The following is a 21,312-nucleotide window of genomic DNA, read 5'->3' on the forward strand; positions in this document are numbered from 1 at the left end:
ATTTATAATCGTGAAATTACTGCAATTATTTCGCATTTTGTAATACTATTTTGCATATGTTTTGCTTGAGTAGCACTGAAAATTCATTTTTTTACACTGCTTTGGTATTAGGCATGTTGTATGTACTGTTAATGTTAAATAACTTCGCTGTATTTTCTATTTTTTTTTTTTTTTGTATTAACAGGCAGACTGTCAGGAAGATGGAGATCCCCAAAGCATTCAGGCACAGTTAAAAAGAGAAGAAACTGATTTTTGGGATGATTTCAGTGATGATGATGTTCTGAAGAGTTCTGTGAAAAAATGTGACAGAAGGAAGCCATACAATGAAAATAATTTTGTAGTAAAAAAAGGACAGCTATCCTTAATGCAGTGTGGGTTCTCTAAGTTGTTGCAGAGGGAAATTAAAACTACCAAAGAAGGGGATGATAATTACAACTTTCACCATTCAAGTTCCGATGACCATAGTATAAAAAAAAATGTAAATAGCAAGCGTGGTGGTTTTCAGAAATGTCAAACCAGTGTGCCTGTTTTGGAGCATGGAAAAGCTGTTCTGTCTGCAAATAGAACTGATAAAAAAGATATGCATAGTACAGACTGGCTTGGTTTAACCGGCTCTGAGGAGGAAGGAGACAGGAAAAATGAGGATCGTTCAAAGCAATGTGATATAGTCATGGAAACTGAAAGTAGTTCTGAAGCGGATGATGATGTCATCTTTCCTACCCAAGTCAAAGTATGTCAGCAACCAGGGCTTACTAAAGAAGTTGAAATGCATAGGTCAACATCTGAAAATTGTGAAGAGTTAACAAAAGAAAAAGCTGGGTTTTTATTTAAGGGAAACAGTAGACAATTTGGATTACGCAGTACTGAGTCAAATTTTGGCAATGCCATGTCCTTTGAAGATGTCAAGAATGACACAGATTTGAAAGGAGCAAGTGACATAAGTGATGAGTCTGATGATATAGAACTTTCCCATAATTCTGAATCAAGAAAGCTAGGAACTTCAGGTTTTGCCAAGTGGAGGGAAAGATGTGCCCTTAACAATGAACTAGATAATGTCTCCAAATCTCTGCAACAAGCAAAGAAGCCCCATAGGAAAGGAAGGGAAAGTGGTTCTCAGAACATAGATGAATTCTCATCCTCTGAAGATAACTTTCCAGTTGAGAAAATTCATGCCAGGAAGCAAAGCTATAGGAGTAAACAACAGAGAGGCAGATTTCAGTGTGGGTCTGAAAAACTGTGTCCTATTCAGGATACCTCTGTTGCACAAATGAAGTCTAGCAATTATGCTATGCATAGAACTTACGCAAGAAAAACTGTATTTGAGCACCAAGAGAAAACAATGGAATCAATGGACGAATATTTAGGTAACTATTAAGTTAATTTGTTTGATTTTATTTCAGCTGAAGTAATAACATGTCTAATTTACCATTGTCATCAGATTTTAAGTTCTTCTTGCTGTACTTGTTTTTTTGTTACAAGATGCAGTAAATGTTCTGCTAAGTTATTATTTAGTAATGTATTTCTGTATCTTTCTCTTTATTAGTCTTACTTTTCTGTCTTATGGGGTGACAGGCTGCTTTGAAATTCTTGGTTAAACTCTTGCCATCTCTTGAAATATGCTGAGATTGAAGATTTGTTAAGAATTCACTGACTAAATATTTGAACTGTAAAATCTTAAAGAGTCTTGACAGGGCTGTTAAATAAATGCACAGGAAAAAAAAAGTGGTTTGGGAGTTCTAAACACCATGTAAAAGACTTGATTCCTAATGACTTAATTTTAACGACTGATGTTGCAGTTGTTAAGCCATAGATGCTTTGAAATGTTCTTGTCCATCTGAAAATAACCACACTGAAATTGATGTAGTATTAAACTATCTGGATAAATCCAAATAAGTGTTACAATTGTTGTTAGTTTTATAGAACTGAGAAACTTGGTGGTGAGTGAAATCATAACAAATTTTACAACTTTAATGCAACTTTTTTATTGCAGTATCCTTCAGTGCAAATGTGTACCTTCAGAGTTTTTGAATAACCAAAATCTTCGTATTTTTCTCACCATATATCAGATGGTGTTCAAGAAGTGGCATATATTCATTCAAATCAGAATGTGGTTGGATCCAGCAAGGCTGAAAATCACTTGAGCCGGTGGGCAGTGCGAGACGTATTTGAATTGAAGCAGTTTTCCCAGCTCCCTGCTAATGTAGCTGTCTGTAGTGCCGAGGTAAAGAGATATTTTTGGAAATGTCATTTTAACATTTTTAATCCTCATTTTTCATCTTAAAAAGCTCTAAAAAACTTGTTTTTCTGTTCCTGACCACCATGAGTGATCAAAGAGGATGGGAGGAAGAGAATGCTGAGTTGGACGTCTAATAAATTGCTTTGTTTTTTGGGGGTGGCTTTTACATTAGCCAGCTTTGAAAGAGTTGGTAATTAAACAGTACAATTGTGGGATTTTTCTGTAAGAAAAATGTTAAGATTAAATATCAGGGTTTTGAAATCAAATTCTGTGCCATGTTTTTCTGATTTGAGCCTTGAAAAATCTTCAGTTTGTCCTGGATCCAGTTAACAAAAATCCAGTTGCCACAGTACATTCTGGAGCCCCTGTAGCATAGAAATTTGAGCAAACATCAGTTTGCACACTCTCTTGGGGAGGTGAACATATGCAGTTGATATAGTTAAGTCAAACTGTCTGTGTTTGATATCCTAAACAGAGAAATGGAGTTTATAAGGAGTTATTTGCAGGAGCAGATATGTTTAATACTTTTTTTTGATTCCTGTAGCTTGTTTAATTGTGTTTGGAATACACACAAATCTGGAATAAATTCAGGTGCAGCTTCCAGATTTTTCTTCTTATTACACAATGTTTTTAATCTGCTCTGATGATCTGGGTACTTGGTTGCTTGCTTTGTAATAAACATTTGCAGCTTCCTAGACTGATTTTTAAGATAAACCACAATCACAGAATAAGTTATTGGTGCAGTAAAATGTACAGCTTAGTCTTTACAGACACGTTAGCTATCATTACAGAAATTGTAGACATACAACTGTGTTGGTCTGCGGTATTGAACATCCACAGTGGCTAGAAGAATTTCTTCCAGTGCTGTTGTTGTACTGTATTTAATTAAGCCATTAGCAGAGTTGCCAAAAATTTTTATACTGGGAAGATCAAACCAGGCGAACCAGTAAAAGTAAGGCCTTTTCAATTCTAACACATTTGCATTAGAATGTTCCTCATTAGCAGAAAAGTTGGTCAAAAATACTCAAGAGTACTGTAAGAAGGTACTTATTAATTGGTGGTGGCTGACAACATTATTAAAAGCAAATAAAAATTAAAGAAAACTTTGAAGACAGTATTTTGACTGTCTGTTGATCTACCTCTGTTCAAAACTAGGTTGTAATGTTCATGTAACTTAGAGCTTATTATGTAGTTATGTGACTGCAAGTATTGCAAATTAAATTCTCTTGATTAACTTGTCAGTCAGTTTTTTTAAGGTATGCACTTTTCACTCAGAAGTAGCAGGAGTATCACTTCTCTTGGAGCTCTAAGTAGGAAGAACAACATTAAAATTATGGAGAAGGCTGCCTCTTTTTTCCTTCATGTTATTCATTTACATAAAGGCACTAATGTACAATAAAGTCTAGATGACTGCCTATTCTTAAATATGTTGTTTTGAGCTTTTTGTGCTCTGCTTAAAAAGAGAGCTTCTTCCTAGACAACTTTGAAAGGTTCTCTACTTAGAATTTTACTGGTGCTGTTTTTCTTTCTTCATAACTTTGTATTTGATTAGAAGACATTTTGTGATAAAACATAGTCACTATTGTGCTTCTAGCCATCAGGCTTTGCTATCATCAGTTGAAGTTAGAACATTCACGGTCTGAGCATCTACTTGTTTTATCATAAATAATGCTACTTAATAAAAACATTCTTAGGTAGATTAAAGTAGCATCATGTCTAACATTAAAAATACAGCTGAGTCATTCAAATTTCCATCACTGTTTTAAGTAAATAAAATTGCAGTTTTGAATGTTAGAATGTTAAGTGGAAACTAATAGTTATTGAAAGAAAAACAAAAGTTTTGTCAGAAATTTTGAAATTTCTTACTGATGTAGATTTCAAGTGTCATTGGTCTAATAGTTTCTCAGAAACTTGTATTTCTTAACACAAGTTAAGCTCTGTTGGCTGTGGGTATCGATTATACTAGATTCTTAATTAGAAGCTTTTTTTACAGTCTATTTGGGTTGAAGTTTTATGTGATAGCATCATGAAGGCACCTGAATAATACTTACATTCTGATAATATTTATGTCCCTTCTTAAGCACAGTTAATCAAATTGTTTTATTTCTAAGTAAAAGCAATGAAGAAAGGTTATTTTCATAGACAGGTCTGCTTAGGACCAAAAAGTGTAATATCCTTAGTGCTCATTTGTGTCCTGTGTGTCCATTTTACCTATGCCAATTCTGTCTTCCTGCTTTACAGTTTCACTCAGTGAACAGTCTGTAATAATATATTACTAACTTAATAAATTTTAAGTACACATTTCAAGCAATGACTTATATCTCTGTGAAAGGGGTTCAAGAATTTTGAAAAACTAGAAGTATTCTGTTGAATTGGATGCGTTGTAAATTGAGAAATACAAATTTCTACAAATCTTGGTGGAAAACTGACATTTTTGTTTCATGCTTACATAAAAATCTGGAGTGACAGGGATAATAAACAGTGTTATAATAAGCTAAAGTAATTAATAAAGAAAACCCCATGTAGGAATATTTACATGTTGATTTCTTGCTATTGACTCGCCATCTAATCATATTTTGGGTTCACTACTCTTGAACTTTTAGAAACTAGGTTAAGGTCTTTAGTTTCAGTAGCCAATTTCTGGAAATTATGTAAGTATGAGTAACAGGAAAAGTAAGTTTTTTATAGTGCTAGAAAGCACTATAAAACAATGTGTTCTTCCTGGTTATCTACCTATAGTAGCTTGAAGTATAGATTAGGTCTATTAGTGCTTCATTTATTGTTGGATCATGGAGACTAATGTGGTTGCTTAAGTTGTAGTAGCTGTTTAAAGCTGGAGCAGGCTGCAAAACCTGTGAGGTCTCCTCTTTGAAAGTGAGAGAGGTTGCATGGGAAGAAGATCCTTGAGAGCCAAGTTAGAAGGGATGCGAGGCAGCAAGTCTTGTTCCTCAAAAGATAACTGAAGGTATGTAGAACTCCCTAAGAACATGAGTATCTAACAAGCTTGTATTTAAATTGGTTATAAAAAAGTTGAAGACTTGAACACCTTTTCTTACCTCACATTTTACCTTGGTGGTGATTTCTTTCCTTGAGTTTAGAAGGCCAGTGTTAGACCTGCATAGTTGGCACTAGTGTAATTCTCAGTGAAGTCTCTCTTAACCTTTTGAACTGTAGGGTTCAATCAAGCTTGTTTTTTTATCCAGTAAAAAGTATTCAGTCTATCCTTAATTTTACCTGGCCTAGTATTAATTTGTACATCCCAGGCACCTTTTCTCTGAACAAGTAGAACATATTATTTTAATCTGATATTGATCTGTACCTTTAAAGGCTTAAGGAAACAAAATTTTTATTCTTTTTATGAGAAATAGGTCTTACTACTATTTTTTTTTCTTGCTTGGTTTGTTCTACAGGTTCCATAACAGTCCTGTATTCATGACTGCAGAGCTCTTTACTCTTCTTTCCCCAGAGCTTATGGGGAGTGCAGTCATATGGGTTTTAATATTGCAGTCTATATATGATTTTTAAAGGATTTTTGCCAACTGACTAATTTAGCTAGAATGTTCACATTTATAATACCGAGTGCTTGTTTAGTCTGTATTTCTGTAAGTACTGTATGACTCTGGAAAACTGTTTGGTAACAGTTTTTAAAGTATTTTATCAGGAAACAAAAACAGGACATCCTGATACCTTTCCTCACTCCTTAGCAGCTGTGAAAGGTGAGAAAAATCCAGAAGTAATAAATGTAACAGTATAACTTACACATTAATTGTGCAAGAGAGTAAACCATTATTTAATTTAATATCACTATAAATTGAATATCAAAATAAATCCTGTCCAGCACCTGAATTAAAGTAAGTTTGTGTATGACAATAATAGCAGCAAACATATGTGGAAAGATATTTTATCATATGATCCTGAAGAAAGGAAGATAAATTCTGTTCCACGCAGAAGTGTGGCAGACAGCTGTTTCTGAAGAAATTTAGGAGCTTTGGGTTACACTGTGTAATAGGTTAATCGTACATCTCATCTTCCTTTACAAACTTTGCTTGCATGTCCCAGAACCTAAAGTGTCACAGAAAGTAGACAGGCGTGTGTCTCTGTGCAGTTTGAGATCTCATGCTACTCATAATCTTTGCTAAGAAGTAATGAATGTTAAAGTGTAAGTTTCATTTATATTTTTGATGCCATAATGAGGGAGAATTACACGAGGCTATAGTTTTATAAACACCTTGAAGTAGAAGATGGATGTCATTCAGAGTGGCACATAGCCACTCCAGTAAAAATTACTGAGAGCTATTATATGACAAAAAACACACTTGATGTGCTGCTTCACTGGAGATTATTCGTAGGAAGGGTTTTCCAGTCTATTATATAAAAGTGTGAAGGAGGAAGATTATAATCCAAATTAATCTAGTGGAATAAATAACTTGATTTTTCCAGGATTATTTTGTTGTGCTTAGCATGATTTGATGACATTGAGCAATCTGTGTTCTGCACTTGAGTTGAAATTCGAGTTTGTGCAAATAGACTTTTAAACTTTTGTGTTGTGTTTTCATTAAACACATAGAAGATTGCTGATTAAATTAGATTAAATTAAAGTTTTCATTAAACAAATGGAGGACATCTAACCCTAGGTATCTCAATTATCACATCACTATATGTTAAGAACATAGATGAAAAACCAAAAGGAACCATCTTATGTAACCACAGAAAGAATCATGTGGAAAACAAGAGCTACTTAAAGCAAACATGTGAAATGAACTTGTAGATTGTACATGGTGGACTTGCAAAGCCAGACTGTAATTTTTTGAGCAGACCTATATTTATTTCAGCCTTTCATAGAGAAAAAAGTCTTGAATAGTTAATGTGATATTTTGCTCAAAATTATTCTGACGTTAATTTTAGGGTAGAATGGGAGTGTTATCAAACTCTGTAAGGACAGTCATCTACTAAGTATTTTTAGAGGGGGTTTTTTCCTGGTGGGCTCCAGGTTCCAAAAGCAACCTGATTTTCCATGCAGAAGCTTTTGCTGAGCCCAAACCTCCTTGGATTTTTTCATTAATTGGCACTAAATTTTTATTTGTGAACTTTATCTTAGCTACCGTAAGAAAGAGAAACCTCCCAGAGGCAAGATTTAAATATCTTCTTCTAATGGTTCTAGTCTATTCTGAATTAAATGACTGCATTTCTTAATGAATTTCTTCATTAATTTCTGTGTTAATTGGCAAAAACAGCATACGTTAAATGTTTTGCACAGTGTGGAAGTCTGGGATAGGCTTTCTCGAGTTCTTACACAGCTGAATTTGTGTAGTTTTTCTTCAATAGAAATCCAGGGTGTGGAGGGGGGGCTATGTGACCGTGGGGAAGTCTTTGGAGAAGGCTTGGAGGTTTCACAAAAAAGGCGGAAGATGGGAACAGGACTAAGTAATTTGAAAAACTGATGATGTCCTACGTTAGAGCGAGTTTGCACTTCTTAATATGTGGAAAAGTGTTAGTCACAAGAACTTGTACTATACCTGTTGCATATGTGAAGTCTTTTTTTCTGTCAACTGCGTGTTTTCAACTTAAGTTTACTTAAAGTTTTACTGAAAAGAAATGTACAAAGACAGCCTTTCAATTGAGGATTAATCACTATGGCAACAGAAATGTGGTGACTGAAAAGGGGGAGGATGTATTCTCCCCTCAGCTTCCTGCCAGCTGTCATATTCAACCTCTGCAGTGTGAATTCAGGCCAAAATATAGACTGTGACCAGCTCTAAGAAACTTTATCTGTATTTTTATAAATTTGTACAAGAATTGCACTATAATGGAAGACTTAATCCCCTGAATTGGATGACAGACATTTGGCACTATTGCCAGTGTTTGACAGAGAAATAACGAGATGCTTTGTAGTAAAACCTGGATTAATGGTAAACCCCTCTTTATGTTATTGTAATGTGGTGTAAATGAGAAAACTAAGCATGCTGTCAGCCTAGGAAAAAACATGCCCTTTGTATCTCCAATACAGATTTAAGTACTGTTGAAAATACTGTAAATACAAAAGTTGTGTCATTAAGAACTCTTGCTTTATCTTATTTGTATTACACTGACAGTTTGTAGATTGTTTAAACAAAGACTTTTTATCAGTTGTAGGAACTCTGATTGCAGTGTGTTTGCACAGCTTTCAGATTCAACAAGTTTAGATAGTTGTTTACAAAGAGTAGGCTTTGGGGAGATAACATGCCTTTGTCCTTGCTCCTCTAGGATGAGGAAATATTGTATAATAAAAATATTATACATACTATAATAGTATAGTATTGTATATAGTATAGTATAATAAAGTATTTGTTCCCAAATGATTGGCCTGTAATGCTGCTTTATTGAGTTTTACTTGTTCAGTTTTCATTGGAATTAATTATTCTACTATTTCACTTTTGGTTGTGTTTTTATAATGTAGTGAGTAAATGTGTGGCATTTTTTGAAGATTGGAGTTTTCATTATGATGTATGTGCATGGCCTTTGGTTTTGCTACCCTTGACAGAAGGATGGGAGGGTGAAGGAAGATGAAGTCCACAGCTTCTGCTGGAGTAAGAAATTACCTTAAGCTTTGAATTCTGAGACAGGCTGAGTATCTCCTCTCATTCCCAACAATAGTGATAATAACTATATTGATTCAAGGTCAGCTTTTTGCTGAAAGACGGTGATATGTCTTGTAGGAGATACTTTAGATAAAGGTTCAAAAACTCAAGTAAGATTACTCGTGGTGAAAAATTCTTGCTCTGTTACCTGATTGTAAATGAAACAGACTCATAAGTAAATGTGAAATAGAGAGGGTGCAATCTGTTCTCCATTCATATAGTAGTCAATTTTCCAGTACCAAGCAAAAAATTAGAGTTTATGGAATGTTGTTGTCTCCATTTGTTTACGCAGTAATGCAACATACATTGGGAAATGACTACATGTTGCTCTAAAATTTGTGTAAATTTATCTGCTTTAATTTTGCTGGTCTCTTGGTGTTGGCAAAATACTTTGGAGGAGTAATTTGGATCTGTAATAAATCTTAACAGTTTTTATAACTTGAGAAATATTTCTGCTGTTAGTCTGCTGGGATACATACAGATATTGGACGCACTTGTAATCACAGACAGCATACTTTGTTTAACTCAGAAATCTTGATATAAGTATAGTTATCTGAAAGTATTCTGAAGTTTTAAGGTAGGTTAGCTTCATTTTCTAAGACAGTTAAGGTACTGACTGTTGGCTATAAGTAAATTGTAATTCTCATTCTACAACCTTATTTCGTTATAACAAAAGATGCATTCATTCAGAGACTGCTTTTCCATTAAGAAAGCTAAATTAAAGCAAAAACCAATGTCCACATCAGAAATAATTCTGAAATACTGTAAGATTCAGGCTCATTTCAAACTGGAATTTATAACTCACCATAAGTCTCTGAAGTACTGTTTGTTCAGTAGTGTGTTCTTGGCAAGCAGAAAAGTAATTCTAGTTTATTTAACAATTCTGGAAAAGTAGATACATTTTTTGCTAATTGTATTTATTGTCTTCACCATGTGGACCTAATTTTTAAAGGAACTGCATGAAATTTTATGTGGACGCAATTACAATTTACCTTCCTTTACATATAGAATATTTTAGGAAGAAATTCTTGTGTGACATATGCATGTACTAGATTGCCTTTAAAAAGTCCCTTCCAACTCAAACCAACTCTATCAGTCTGTGTAGAAGAGAGAAAGAAACAAAACCAAGAATGGACAGTCAGATATCAAGCATTTCTTTGTACTTTGTGTATGCCCTGGTGGCAGAGAGACATTGGTAAAATAAAAATAATATGTAGCAATACTATATGTTCAAGAAAAGCATATAGAAGGGTCATAATAATTAATATATATAATCCGAAAAACTGCCAGGGGAAAAAAACCAAAAACCAACCAAAAACCAAAAAAACCCTCCAGACCAAAAAGAACAGAAGGAAAAACTGCAAAGGGGAAAAAGATTAGTTGAAATAATTTAGAACTGTACTTTGTATAGAAAAAGGCACTGAAATGCAGTATCAAATCATCAAATTAATAGCAATCATCCAGAACCAACTTCAACTCACAGTGTATTGGGAAAGTCGTGCTTTTTCAAGTTTGGAGGGAAGTGGGAAAATATGAATTAGGATATGATGTAATGGTTTGTTATTTGTTGTAAAATGCATTTTAAGAGGTCTGTCATACTGAATTTACTGTGTTTCTGTTATATTTTTTGGGTGACTGCAAGGCAACTAGATCTTTTAGAAGGCTATTCTTGTTTATTATAGAAATGTAAACAATGAATGGTGCAATGATAAGTATTCTGGATATCTAACAGCAGTGATTTCATGCACAGCTAAGGACAAAAATCTTGTAACACTGAGGACAAGTCAGTATCTGGCAAGATAGTTACTGTAGGGATACTTTGGGTAATGAGGCGCTAAAAGAGAGAAAGGTGCTTGAACATAGTGCAACTATGGCTGAAGAATAATTATACAAACATTTTCAGATTCAGCTTCTGAGGAATGTTCATTATCTTCCAAGTCTGGTTTCTTAGCAAGTTGCCATTGACATGAGACAGCATTGAAAAACAAATATCCCTGAATCTCTGTTTCTCTTTTTTCTCTACTCATTGGACTCCCAGCTTCTGCCCTCTTACTCTCCCATATCTTTTTATCTTGCTATGTTTAAAAATGTGAAACATTTTTGTCCTTTGCCTTGCTTGAAGGACTAAAGTAAAGGAAGTTGCTGGCTTAAGATGTCCAGTCATCTCAGTGACATCTGATGATGCGTGTATATGGACTAGCATTCATTGCTCCAGGGTATAGGGCTGCCTCTTGATGCCTGTTCCAGGAAGGACAGATACTGAAGTTTTGTACTGACAAAAATTGGGTTTGGTAGGTGTATACATTTTTTAAATAACTAAACTAAGCAGCAGGAGACAAATTGCCATACAGAGCTAACACATCCAAGAGTTGTAGATTCAATGTGGAATCTTGAAGTAGATATTACGGTTGCATTGTAACACTTACATTTTTGCTTGATGCCTATGTTCATTCTTCTTGAAGAGTGTTATCCTTGAATGGGTGGTGTGACACTAAATGCCCAGGTACTCTAGCATTTTTGCTAGATTCTTGATTGCTGCATCCTCTAAAGTAATATATAATTGTTGGTATCCAAAACATGATATATATTTTCAAGAGTTAGAGAAGTACATAACAAAAGAAGAAGAGATTGAAACCATCATAGACTAAATGGAACATGAAAGGTATCAATAAATGCTTTCTTTGAAGTATTTTTCAGTTGTAGTAAGAATCCCTGGGTTTTCTGAGTACTTTAGAAAATGTATGCTTCTGCACAACTACTTAATTATCTGTCTTCTATCCCACTGCAATATATAAAAAGCATCTTCAGAATAAGTGTAGTAGATCAAGGGGGAATAGGAGAAAACAAGGATAAGACAGGAAAGACTGGCTACAGCTTTGTGGGTTTTTCCATGGTTCACAATAGCACTTCATAATTTTGGTTTTTTGTACTTTAATTAGCATTTTCTTTGCATTTAGTGGGATATTTCTGGAGTGTAGCTTTTTCGCATTTAAATTTTTCAATTATAAAACCTTCTACTGCCTTCTACTAAACCACTTGCTCGGTCTTTGTCTTATATATATGCTTTTAAAAGTAAATAAAGTGTGCATTTCTTTTGAACTTGCTGTGAAGGTTTTCTTGACATAATGGAAGTGCAAAAGTTTAATAAAGTTGTAAAAATACTGCATTTGGTTATTCAATCAAAATTTTTTATCTTTGATGTCAATGTAATTATTTTGCTCACCTCCTGCCCCTCCCCCAAGTTTGTGAATTCAGAAATGTATAATGACGTTACTGATCATTCAATAGATGACCAACAAGTATTGGTCAAGTATTAGTGAAACTCTGCTTATCCATAGAGATTTTATAACATGCACTGCAAGGGCATATTGTGTTTAATGTATTTAAATATTTAGGAAAGACTTTCCTGCTTGCTGTCATTCTCTCTGTCAATATTCTTTTAACATACAGAAGACCCTATATGCTGTAACATACAGTGAAAGATTTGATTCTTTTATTATTCCATCATACAATATCCAAATATGACATACTGAATGTCATAAAGAGTGTGAGATTCAGTAATACAAACAGATTAAATGTGCCAGTGTCTGTAGAAAAACAAGAGTGAGAGCCTCCTAGATGAATCAAGTTGCCTTGTTTTCAGTCTTGCTTTGTGAGATTATCTTATGCATGTGTTAAGTGTGATAATTCATGTGAACTTGACCAGCACTATACACTCAACAGAGCATTTCATGTAGAGATGAGGTGTGGTCTGTGTGGAGTGTCAGTGAAAGGACTTGAGGAAGAATATAGAAGAATATAGAAAGTTGTTGAAAAGAAATTTTTATTATGAGTGATTTAAAGGGCAGATATTGAAAGATAATTTAAAAGATACTGGCCATGAGAGGAATTAATTTACAAGGGCAATACAGGACATCAAATTCTAAAGAAAGCAAAATAGTGTAGAATGCTGGCAGTACTGAAATGTTGACTGAAGTGTTTACTCTTTTGGTGGTAATGCTAATTTTCATCTCATTTTGCAAATCTTGCTTATACATAGACCCTGTCATCCATTGTATTATTTAGAGTAATAAACATCATATTTTGACCTTTAACAAACATGGAGACCTCTAAAAAACCAAATTGTTTTAGGTTTACTAAAAAATATTTTTTTTTTTATAAAGAAGCTCCTGAATTTAGGCGCAGGGTGTTGGGATTTCTAAAATGTTTGTCAGTTCAGCAGAGTTGGTTATGTTTCAGCCTAACTGGGTATCATGTAACCAATTGCCTTTGCACTGGGGAGCTGGGAAGTTTTCAGGAGTAACTCACAATGGCTGCTAACTGGAATTAGCTCTTGCAGTTCTTGCAATAACGTTTTTTACAGTAGCTTTTTCTGCCTTGAGTTAAAAAACCCCCACCTTTAAACAACTTATTTGAGTAGAAGAAGAGATGCTGTTTGTATGTATTTGGTGATATTTTGATGTTTTTCTTTTGGGTGGTGCAGTGTACCAAAAATTTATGCTTCCAGAACTAAATATTGCCTTTTGTGCATTTATATGCAATTAGCAATACTTCTAACATTAAATGTGGTTCTCTGTGAAGACAAACAATTTTATGACTTTTGGTGTGTTTACAACATTTGGCTTTTTTCCTAAAGATATTAAAAATCTTCTGTATTTGAACAGATGTGTAGACCAAAGTATTACTGCCTCTTATACTTAGGTCTTTTTTAATGAGAGGTAAATTGATGCACATTTATAGGGGTTTAAAATAACTTTAAGACAGGCGTTGACATGGTTAGTCTTGTATTCTATTCAAGTTATACGTTCTTGAATTAAGTTATACAGCCCTGATTTCCTAACAGTGAAAAATAGGCAAGTCTTATCATAGTGAGACTGGAATACTAGTAGTATTTTTTTGTGCAATAAATCCATAATAATTAATATTTTTTAAAACTATGATTGCTTTCTACATTGAAAATACATTTTCTAAGTAAAATTCTGTATTACATGTGGATGTGTAAAAAAGAAACCCAGAAAAGTTAACAAATGTATACAGAACCAGCAAGGGAACTGTAGAATATTTATGCTGTAGGTAACATCTCATTCAATCTTAATTTTGTTAATAGTATTATACTATTATTAGGAGAATAGGGTTTTTAGTCCTAATTGGGGTGGGGTTTCAGTGTTATGGAGAGTAACATAATGGTGAAGTAAAATTTTAGTCTTTGGAGCTGTACATTTGTCTTAAAACAGAAATTTATGCCTGTAGGTTCTGTAATATTAACATATCTCTCTGTATGCTGGTTTGAGGTTACTTACCAAAGTAGTGGGGTGAGAACACATGTGAGACCCTAAAGCTCAAGCACATTGGGAACAGCCCATGAAAATAAAGGAAATGGACATGGATCAAGTAGAAAAACACTGGGAAGAAACAGTGTCGATCTGAAACCAGATTTTGAACAGCAGATGACAAGGTGTGAATGCAATTTGTGATTTCATAGCTGAAGTAGTGTTAGTAGGGAGACTGAGGATATCACTAAGCACCTATATTTTGGCAAAGGGGAAATTTTGATGAGAATTTGTGAGAATTTCAGAAAAATAACTCAGGTTTAAATAGGATCATATTTTTGTGCAAGATTTCAGAGAACCAAGACTTCCTTTCAATGTCCCTGGAAGTTTGCGACTACGTAGGGAGTCTGCATTTCAGTTCTGAATCCCAATCCTAGTCTTCAATTCAGTAATGCTGCTTACATGGGTAGAATTGGGTGAAGTTGTGTGCATTGTTACATGAGAGGCACAGCTGTTCTAATGATTTCAATGTCTCATTTTACTAGAAAAAATATGAAGTCCCAGAAGACAATACTTCAGAGAAGAAAGTTGTTAAGGAAAAGCAAGAAATGTTGATGAACAGTAAGCAACATCATCTCTATGTTACATATCCTGTGACCCAGAGAAGCAAAAAAGTACACAGAGTGGGTTCAACTACCTTCTTGATTGGAAAGACACCCAAAAGAATACGCAGGTGAGACTGTTTTGATGAGTTGGAAATAAAATTCTAAGGTTGAAACACACTTCCGTTTGAGTAGTTGCATTTGTCTTTGTTTCAATCCTACTCAGGGAATACTTCTATTTTCTAAGGCAAGAGTGGAACTAGTGGGAAACTTCAACTCACACTACTCTCTACATACTGTAATTGATTAATAAAGTGAATTGAATCCACAAATCACTTGAACATGTTGATTCAGTGGTCATATATTACATAACTGTGTAAATGTGATCACCATGAGAGTATGTGCATCATGGGCTACTACAAAACAGTGTTTAAACTGTATAGAACGGAAGCATTTTATAATGTTAGCCTCTGACTGCCTACTGATTTTGCCCAGATTTCATCACTTGCGTTGAATGGCTTTTTAAAAAACTGGGCTTCATGTTTCTTTTTTAGTGTGGGGCTCAGCATTTTTCAATACCTCTTTAAGGCTTTTTCGCCCTCTGTTATTTTTGGAGGGATAACAATTTATTGTTTCCTTGTTTTCTTTTTTCCTGTCTGATTGGTAATATTAATATGAATATTAAATTCCATTGTTATGTAGATATAAGTTCAATAAAAACAGGCCAGTGGTTTATGGAAGTAGAAAGTGGACAGCTATAGCTAGATAAGCAAACGTACAGAATAGGTATTTGGTATGTATTTTCAATTTTCATGTAATTTACTATATGAAAATTGGTATCTATGTAATGCCTGTAAGCATTCAGAAGCTGTCATATCAGCTAGCTGGCCTCAGTTATCCATACTGTTACTGTTGAAGTGCCAGTAATTGTTGGGTTCTCTTACAATTATAGACACTGAAAATTACAGACATTTATGAGGTATCTAAAGCAATTCTAAAAATGTTCAAAATCATAATTTGTTGTGAAAAATTTATTGAGGTAAAATTTTCAAAGGCAGTGAAGTGACCAAGGCTGTTATTCCAAGATCCTAAAACTATATCTAGCAAAAAGCTTAAACAAATCACTCTTGAGCATTGAGCAGGTTATCTGATAGCACCTTCCATGCAGTTAGACTTTGTAGTACATGTGGGTGTGCCATGGAGTGAATAAGGATGATTATGTGCTTCAGTTTGTGTTGTAATTGTAGGGCAGAGTGGGAGACTGACTGCAGTCAACACACTCAAATGATTGGAGCTAGCCAATTAACCAACTGGTAAAGGAGTGTTTGAGGCAAATAGGGTTAAGTCTTACTGCCTTTTGGAGCCCTCATAACAGGAAAGGCAACATGTTTTATATCCTTTCTCCAGCATGGGGTTGTAAACCTAACTCTCCACCTTTCCAGTGAGGTTCCCTTACCTCAGACTAGGGCTAACTCAGCTAGAGTGATCTACTTTAATTAGAGCTTGGCTTTTTAGCAGAAACAAATATTCCGTAACTCACTGGGTGAGATGATGTGGACAATTTCTCTTGTACATGCATTTATCCAATTTTTGTTTAGCAAGTTTCTTTAAAAGGACTTAGAACAACCCTTTCCTCCATATTTCCCCCACCCCTTACTTAAGGGTGTCAGCATAACACATTTTTCCTTCTTGATAATTGCAGGAGACAATTTGAGGAAATGGTATCTCACTTTAATATGCGATCAGTGAAAGACCTTGCAGAGCATATTGCAAAAGCTACATCAGAAAATCGGCAGAAGATGTTGAAGGAATTCTATGTTTCCAAGCATCCAGAGATGGAGCCTTTCTTCTCAATTGAAATACCAGCAGAAGCTTCACGTAACTGTGAGGAAAGAGAATTGGGTGCAACACACTCCAGGAAAAGAAAGTCCATTTTTAATTTTGGAAGATCTATGTCTAGACCTTCATCAGCTGAAGGACTACTTCTCAGTGGAACGACAGAAACACAGACCCAGGAGAGCCATAAAGGAGAAGCAGAACTGCTTCACAAGGACTCCCACTCGCAAGATATGTTTGTTGATGCAAAATGTAAACAATTACCCACTGTTACTACTCAACATATCCAGAGAAGAAACAGTCAGGCATTCAAGGATTTTATGGCATCTGGCTCATTGAGCAGTAAATCAGAAATAATTGAGGTGCTGCATGTAAAAAGTTGTGAAGGACAGCAAGACTCAGAAGGGACACAGTTACCAAAGAAAAGATCCATGCCTCAGTCAGAAAATGGAGATAGAAAAGCTCAGATTTGCAAGAAAAATTCTTTTGTGGACTTACTTGGAGATACCTCTATTCTTGATGAAATCTTCAGAAATGATGGAAATGTGTCTATAGCATCACCAAGGAGATTCTCTTCAGGTCAAGTAGAAAAATCAAAGGCAAGACCAAAAGATTTCTGGGATATGCTGAATGACCAGAATGAGGAAAGCCTCAGAAAGCTCACAGATATAGCAGTTATAGAGAAGCTTTGTGAAAGAGCCCCTCATTCCACAGTGACAGAAGAGAGAGAAGTATGTGAAAGTTCTCTTTGGAAAAGAAATGAAACTTTTTTGTGGAAAAAATACAGTGCAGATGATTGAAATGAGCCATCCACTGCTAAATTTTGTAATGTAGTAAAATGAAAGTTTTTTATGTAAGTTGCGCTATAACTATTTTAACTATTTTATTTGAACTTTGACAGTGTTATGCCACAAAACACTCTAATTCCATGAAATTAAAGGTAAAATGAAGAATTAATATATATAGTGATACATAATGACATTTTACAAGTGTGAATATGTATGCAATTACATATGCAGTGTATAGTACATATGTGCATAGTTACGCATATGTACTATGTATTGTAATTATGATATATAATGATTTTATATTAAACTTTTTTAGAATTTTCTATGTGCGCTTTGCTTTCTTTAGTTCTGATTATATTCCTAGGCTTAATAGAAATACTAAGTATTTTTTCCCTTTACTTAAATTTGGACATTGTCAGTCATCTCAACACAATTTAGAGGTAGTAGGATTTGACAATGATGCTGTGTATATTTTCTAAGGTGCTAGAGTCTGGAGGACTTCCTGAGACAGGGATGATGTCTTTGTGTCTAATAGCTTTTGACGGATTTCCATCCTCCATGATTTTGCTCAGTCTTTGAAGCTGTGGACCTTTGAAATCTTCATAATATCTTATAAAAGTTTCTGAGCTTGGTTGATGTGAAGAACCACCAAGTTTTTAAATTTGGTCTTTCTCATTAAATGATATTGGGTGTCAAATTTCATCTCATTACACTTTTATCTCCCTTTTTTTATTTTTATAGACTTCTGTCATGTCTTTGTCAGGGAATATGCAGCACAGTATATGTGTTGGAAATGTGCGGTACAGTGTATATGTAGTAAGGAATTTCAGCATCTTGACAGATTATCATCTTACGTGTGGAATGCTGGATGCAATAAAAGTTCCAAATGAAATCTATTCTTCAGAGATTGAAAGAGTGTAAGATACTAAGTGTCATATCTCTTTTGCCAAGTAGTCTGTCAAATTTTTCAGTGCTACAGGACCATGTGAAGAGTACCTTGTAATATATAACTAGAAGAGACTAGGGCTTCATGTTGCTCTGGGAACCTTAAATCTAGTTTTTGATTTTTGTAAGCATTAGCATACAGGTTTACATTGAATATACTGTATAAATTGTTTCATGGAAAGGATAAATGTTATGAAATTTTAAAACCCTGGATGCTGAACCTGCACAGCAGCAGTCTGTGAATGGTGGTAATTTTTGTGGTCTGGAAGGCTGCCCACTGGAAAATAAGCTTAAATTTGATCTGGACCAGCTTCTACTTTAGGTCATGGGAAGTTGTTGTAGACTACATTCTGTCTCTGTGGTAACCATTGTGCACGTATTTTAAGTGGAAACCGTCTAAAATCCTGATTGTGAAATCTGACTTAACTACCTGAAACAAGGAGCTGAACATTTAACATAAATGTTAAGTCATAAAAGCCTTGGGTTTTGCAGGTTGCTAACATAAGTAAGATTAATGTGTTCCCTAACCTTTTCTTACTCTGAATCTATGCTGTTACCACTTCATTATACCAAATGGTATAATGGTCAGTTGGAACAGCTTTCAAAGAAAAAGTATGAACTAAGAAAGTAAAAGAAGAAACCGTAAACTGTTAGTCATTGGTACATTTGAATTACGTACAGCTAAAGGAAGTCAGCCTAAGCCAGGGAATACCTACACCCTCATTGATGTTAATAGGTATAAGATAAATTAAGGCATTTTGTATGTGGCATCAGTATTGATTTTCTTTACAGGTTAGCATTAATATGCTTAGAGAGGCAAAACTGCTCCTTAGATAAGAAACAGAAAGTTTGGTGAAGTAAAAAATACAGTCATCAAATACATTAAAAAAGAGGAAGGGAATAACCCTTTTGTGTCTACAGCAAAAAGAGGAGTTAAGAGGCTTAAATTGCACCAAAGATAATTGAAGTTAGATAATAGGAAAAGACTCTGCAGGGAGTTAGTAGGTTGTGTAGTGCCAGTATCTGACATATTCAAGAATAGGAGAGAAGAGGACCTGCTAAAAATTGCATAGATTAAGCTGTCCTGGTTTTAGGCCAGAAGGAGGGGCTGATAACTCCTACCTGAGGGCCAGAAGGGTCTAGATAACCTTGTTGATTTCAGCTGATATCAGTTTACTGAAGGGAGGCTTCACCTTAGTGCTGTGTTTGTCAGTCATGGTGTGAATCAGTAGGTACTAGAGAGGGCAAAATCTGATTGGGATAGGTAAGATTTCTACTGATTCCCAAGTATGAAGCTGTCATTTTACTGAAGTAATCAGGAAATTATGTTTCTCTTACAAGGTGGTGGTATGCATAAATCAAAACTTCCACAGATGTGCGTGTTTTCTTCACATGTAAGCCGAATACTGACAGTATATTTGTGGAAATGTATTTGTTATATGCAATTGAATTGAGCTATGGGAACATGTATTGGAATAAGATTTATGTCACTCTGTAGCTTCCTGCAAATTTGATGTATTTTACAATGAAATATCACCTATACCATAAACATTGCAACTTAGTGCCCTAGGGATCTGTCTGTAAAATATTTTTTCATTAACATGTCTGTATAATTTTAGAAAATTAATCTGAACAAATAATTTTACCTGTGTTTAAAGACATAGTCTTCAGTTATTAGAACTGAAGAGATCAATTCTGTCAGCTTAGAAATCTGTGGTTATCATTTTGTTTGGCTTTAAAAACAAAAATAGTATTGTGGACATCATACTTCCACATACAGGTTCCATGCAGGGAGGCATGGACTACAGGAAAACAGCCTCCTGGCATAAGGAAATAGCTTCATGGTAGTTGTCACCTGATCTGCATATAGATCATCCAGGAGATGGAGTGGCCATTGCTTCCACGTGGAAATGACATGGTAGGTTTTACTATTTTTCATTGCAGTTCACTTGTTTTTTTTCCTCATTGGAGTTCCTATGGGTCTGACTGTGGGTCCCTGACCTTGCAGGTGGTGCCAGTATTTCCTATATTGCCTTCAATGGACATTCTTTGACTGGGAAAAAAAAGCCAAACAAACAGGTTACCAGTGGAATCTTAAGAAATTTGGCCCTGTCTGTGCTAACAAACGCAGTTATCCCAACAACTACAAGACCTAGTTAAAGCCTGTGTGTTCCGAGTCTGATTTGCAGTGAGGTTTGGATCAGAAGTTGTTTTGCAAAGTGGGGCTATACTTAGAACTGCGTTTGGCAGTAGCTGTGTGGTACGCAGATTTCATATTTGCTCTGGGGGAGGGAGACTGAATAATTTCAGGTAATGAATATGTTTGAGAGAGTCGGGGTGTGGATGTAAACATTTGTCAACACATTAAAGCAGTTTGAAAGGATGTTTTTGCTTAGCTTCAGGAGGTCATGACTTCAAGCACCAGAAAGCAGACTGAAGTCAGTGCCATGGCTTCAGCATAGTGAGTAAAAACCAGCATTAAGAAGAGGGAAGGATGATTGGTAGTAACATAATCAAAGTATCACAGGATAATTCAAAGGTGATAATGCACTTACTACATAAGAAAAATATGACTTAGAAATCTCAACTGCAGAAGGAGAGGATTTTCTTCCAAGGAAGCAGATTCCAAGCCTTCGTTGCTACATATTTTTCCATTCCTACAGTGTCCTGCATGTCTTATTCACTGCGTATCTTCCAGCTTATGCAACAAATGATGGAATACTGTTACAAACACTCTCTCACCTTGTGTTGCACATTCTCCGATTCAGTACATCTTGACTTGGTCCATTCAATAAAAAAAGAGTAGTGGCCACTTAAGTAGATATCATGTCAGAATCTACTTTGTTTATTGAGGGTGCCTGAAAAGTAGATAATTAGCTCAATGACAAAGGAGATGCAATTTCTGCTGTTGCAACTGGATGTCTAGATTGCAGGTGAGGGAGGTAGGCAGTGATTCAGGGCATTTAAGAGGCATGCCACTCATGCAGTAGATTATGTGTGGGTCACTGCAGTATCCTT

General features: G+C 35.1%; 1 protein-coding gene and 1 pseudogene across 1 annotated transcript in view; both read left to right on the forward strand.

The window, feature by feature from the left end:
- Positions 1–14,308, forward strand: part of ERCC6L2 (ERCC excision repair 6 like 2) — a 54,066-nt gene extending 39,758 nt beyond the window's left edge. Inside the window, exons 16-18 of the mRNA XM_033085088.2 lie at positions 185–1,364; positions 2,067–2,221; positions 14,145–14,308. Of these exons, the coding sequence (XP_032940979.1) occupies positions 185–1,364; positions 2,067–2,221; positions 14,145–14,189 (1,380 nt within the window). The 3' untranslated portion in view covers positions 14,190–14,308. The remainder of the gene's footprint in view (positions 1–184; positions 1,365–2,066; positions 2,222–14,144) is intronic.
- A 423-nt stretch (positions 14,309–14,731) lies between these two features.
- LOC117010563 lies at positions 14,732–17,403 on the forward strand (annotated as a pseudogene).
- Positions 17,404–21,312: the final 3,909 nt, after the last annotated feature.

The sequence above is a fragment of the Catharus ustulatus genome, chromosome Z (genome assembly GCF_009819885.2).
Source record: "Catharus ustulatus isolate bCatUst1 chromosome Z, bCatUst1.pri.v2, whole genome shotgun sequence".
Classification (NCBI taxonomy): domain Eukaryota; kingdom Metazoa; phylum Chordata; class Aves; order Passeriformes; family Turdidae; genus Catharus; species Catharus ustulatus.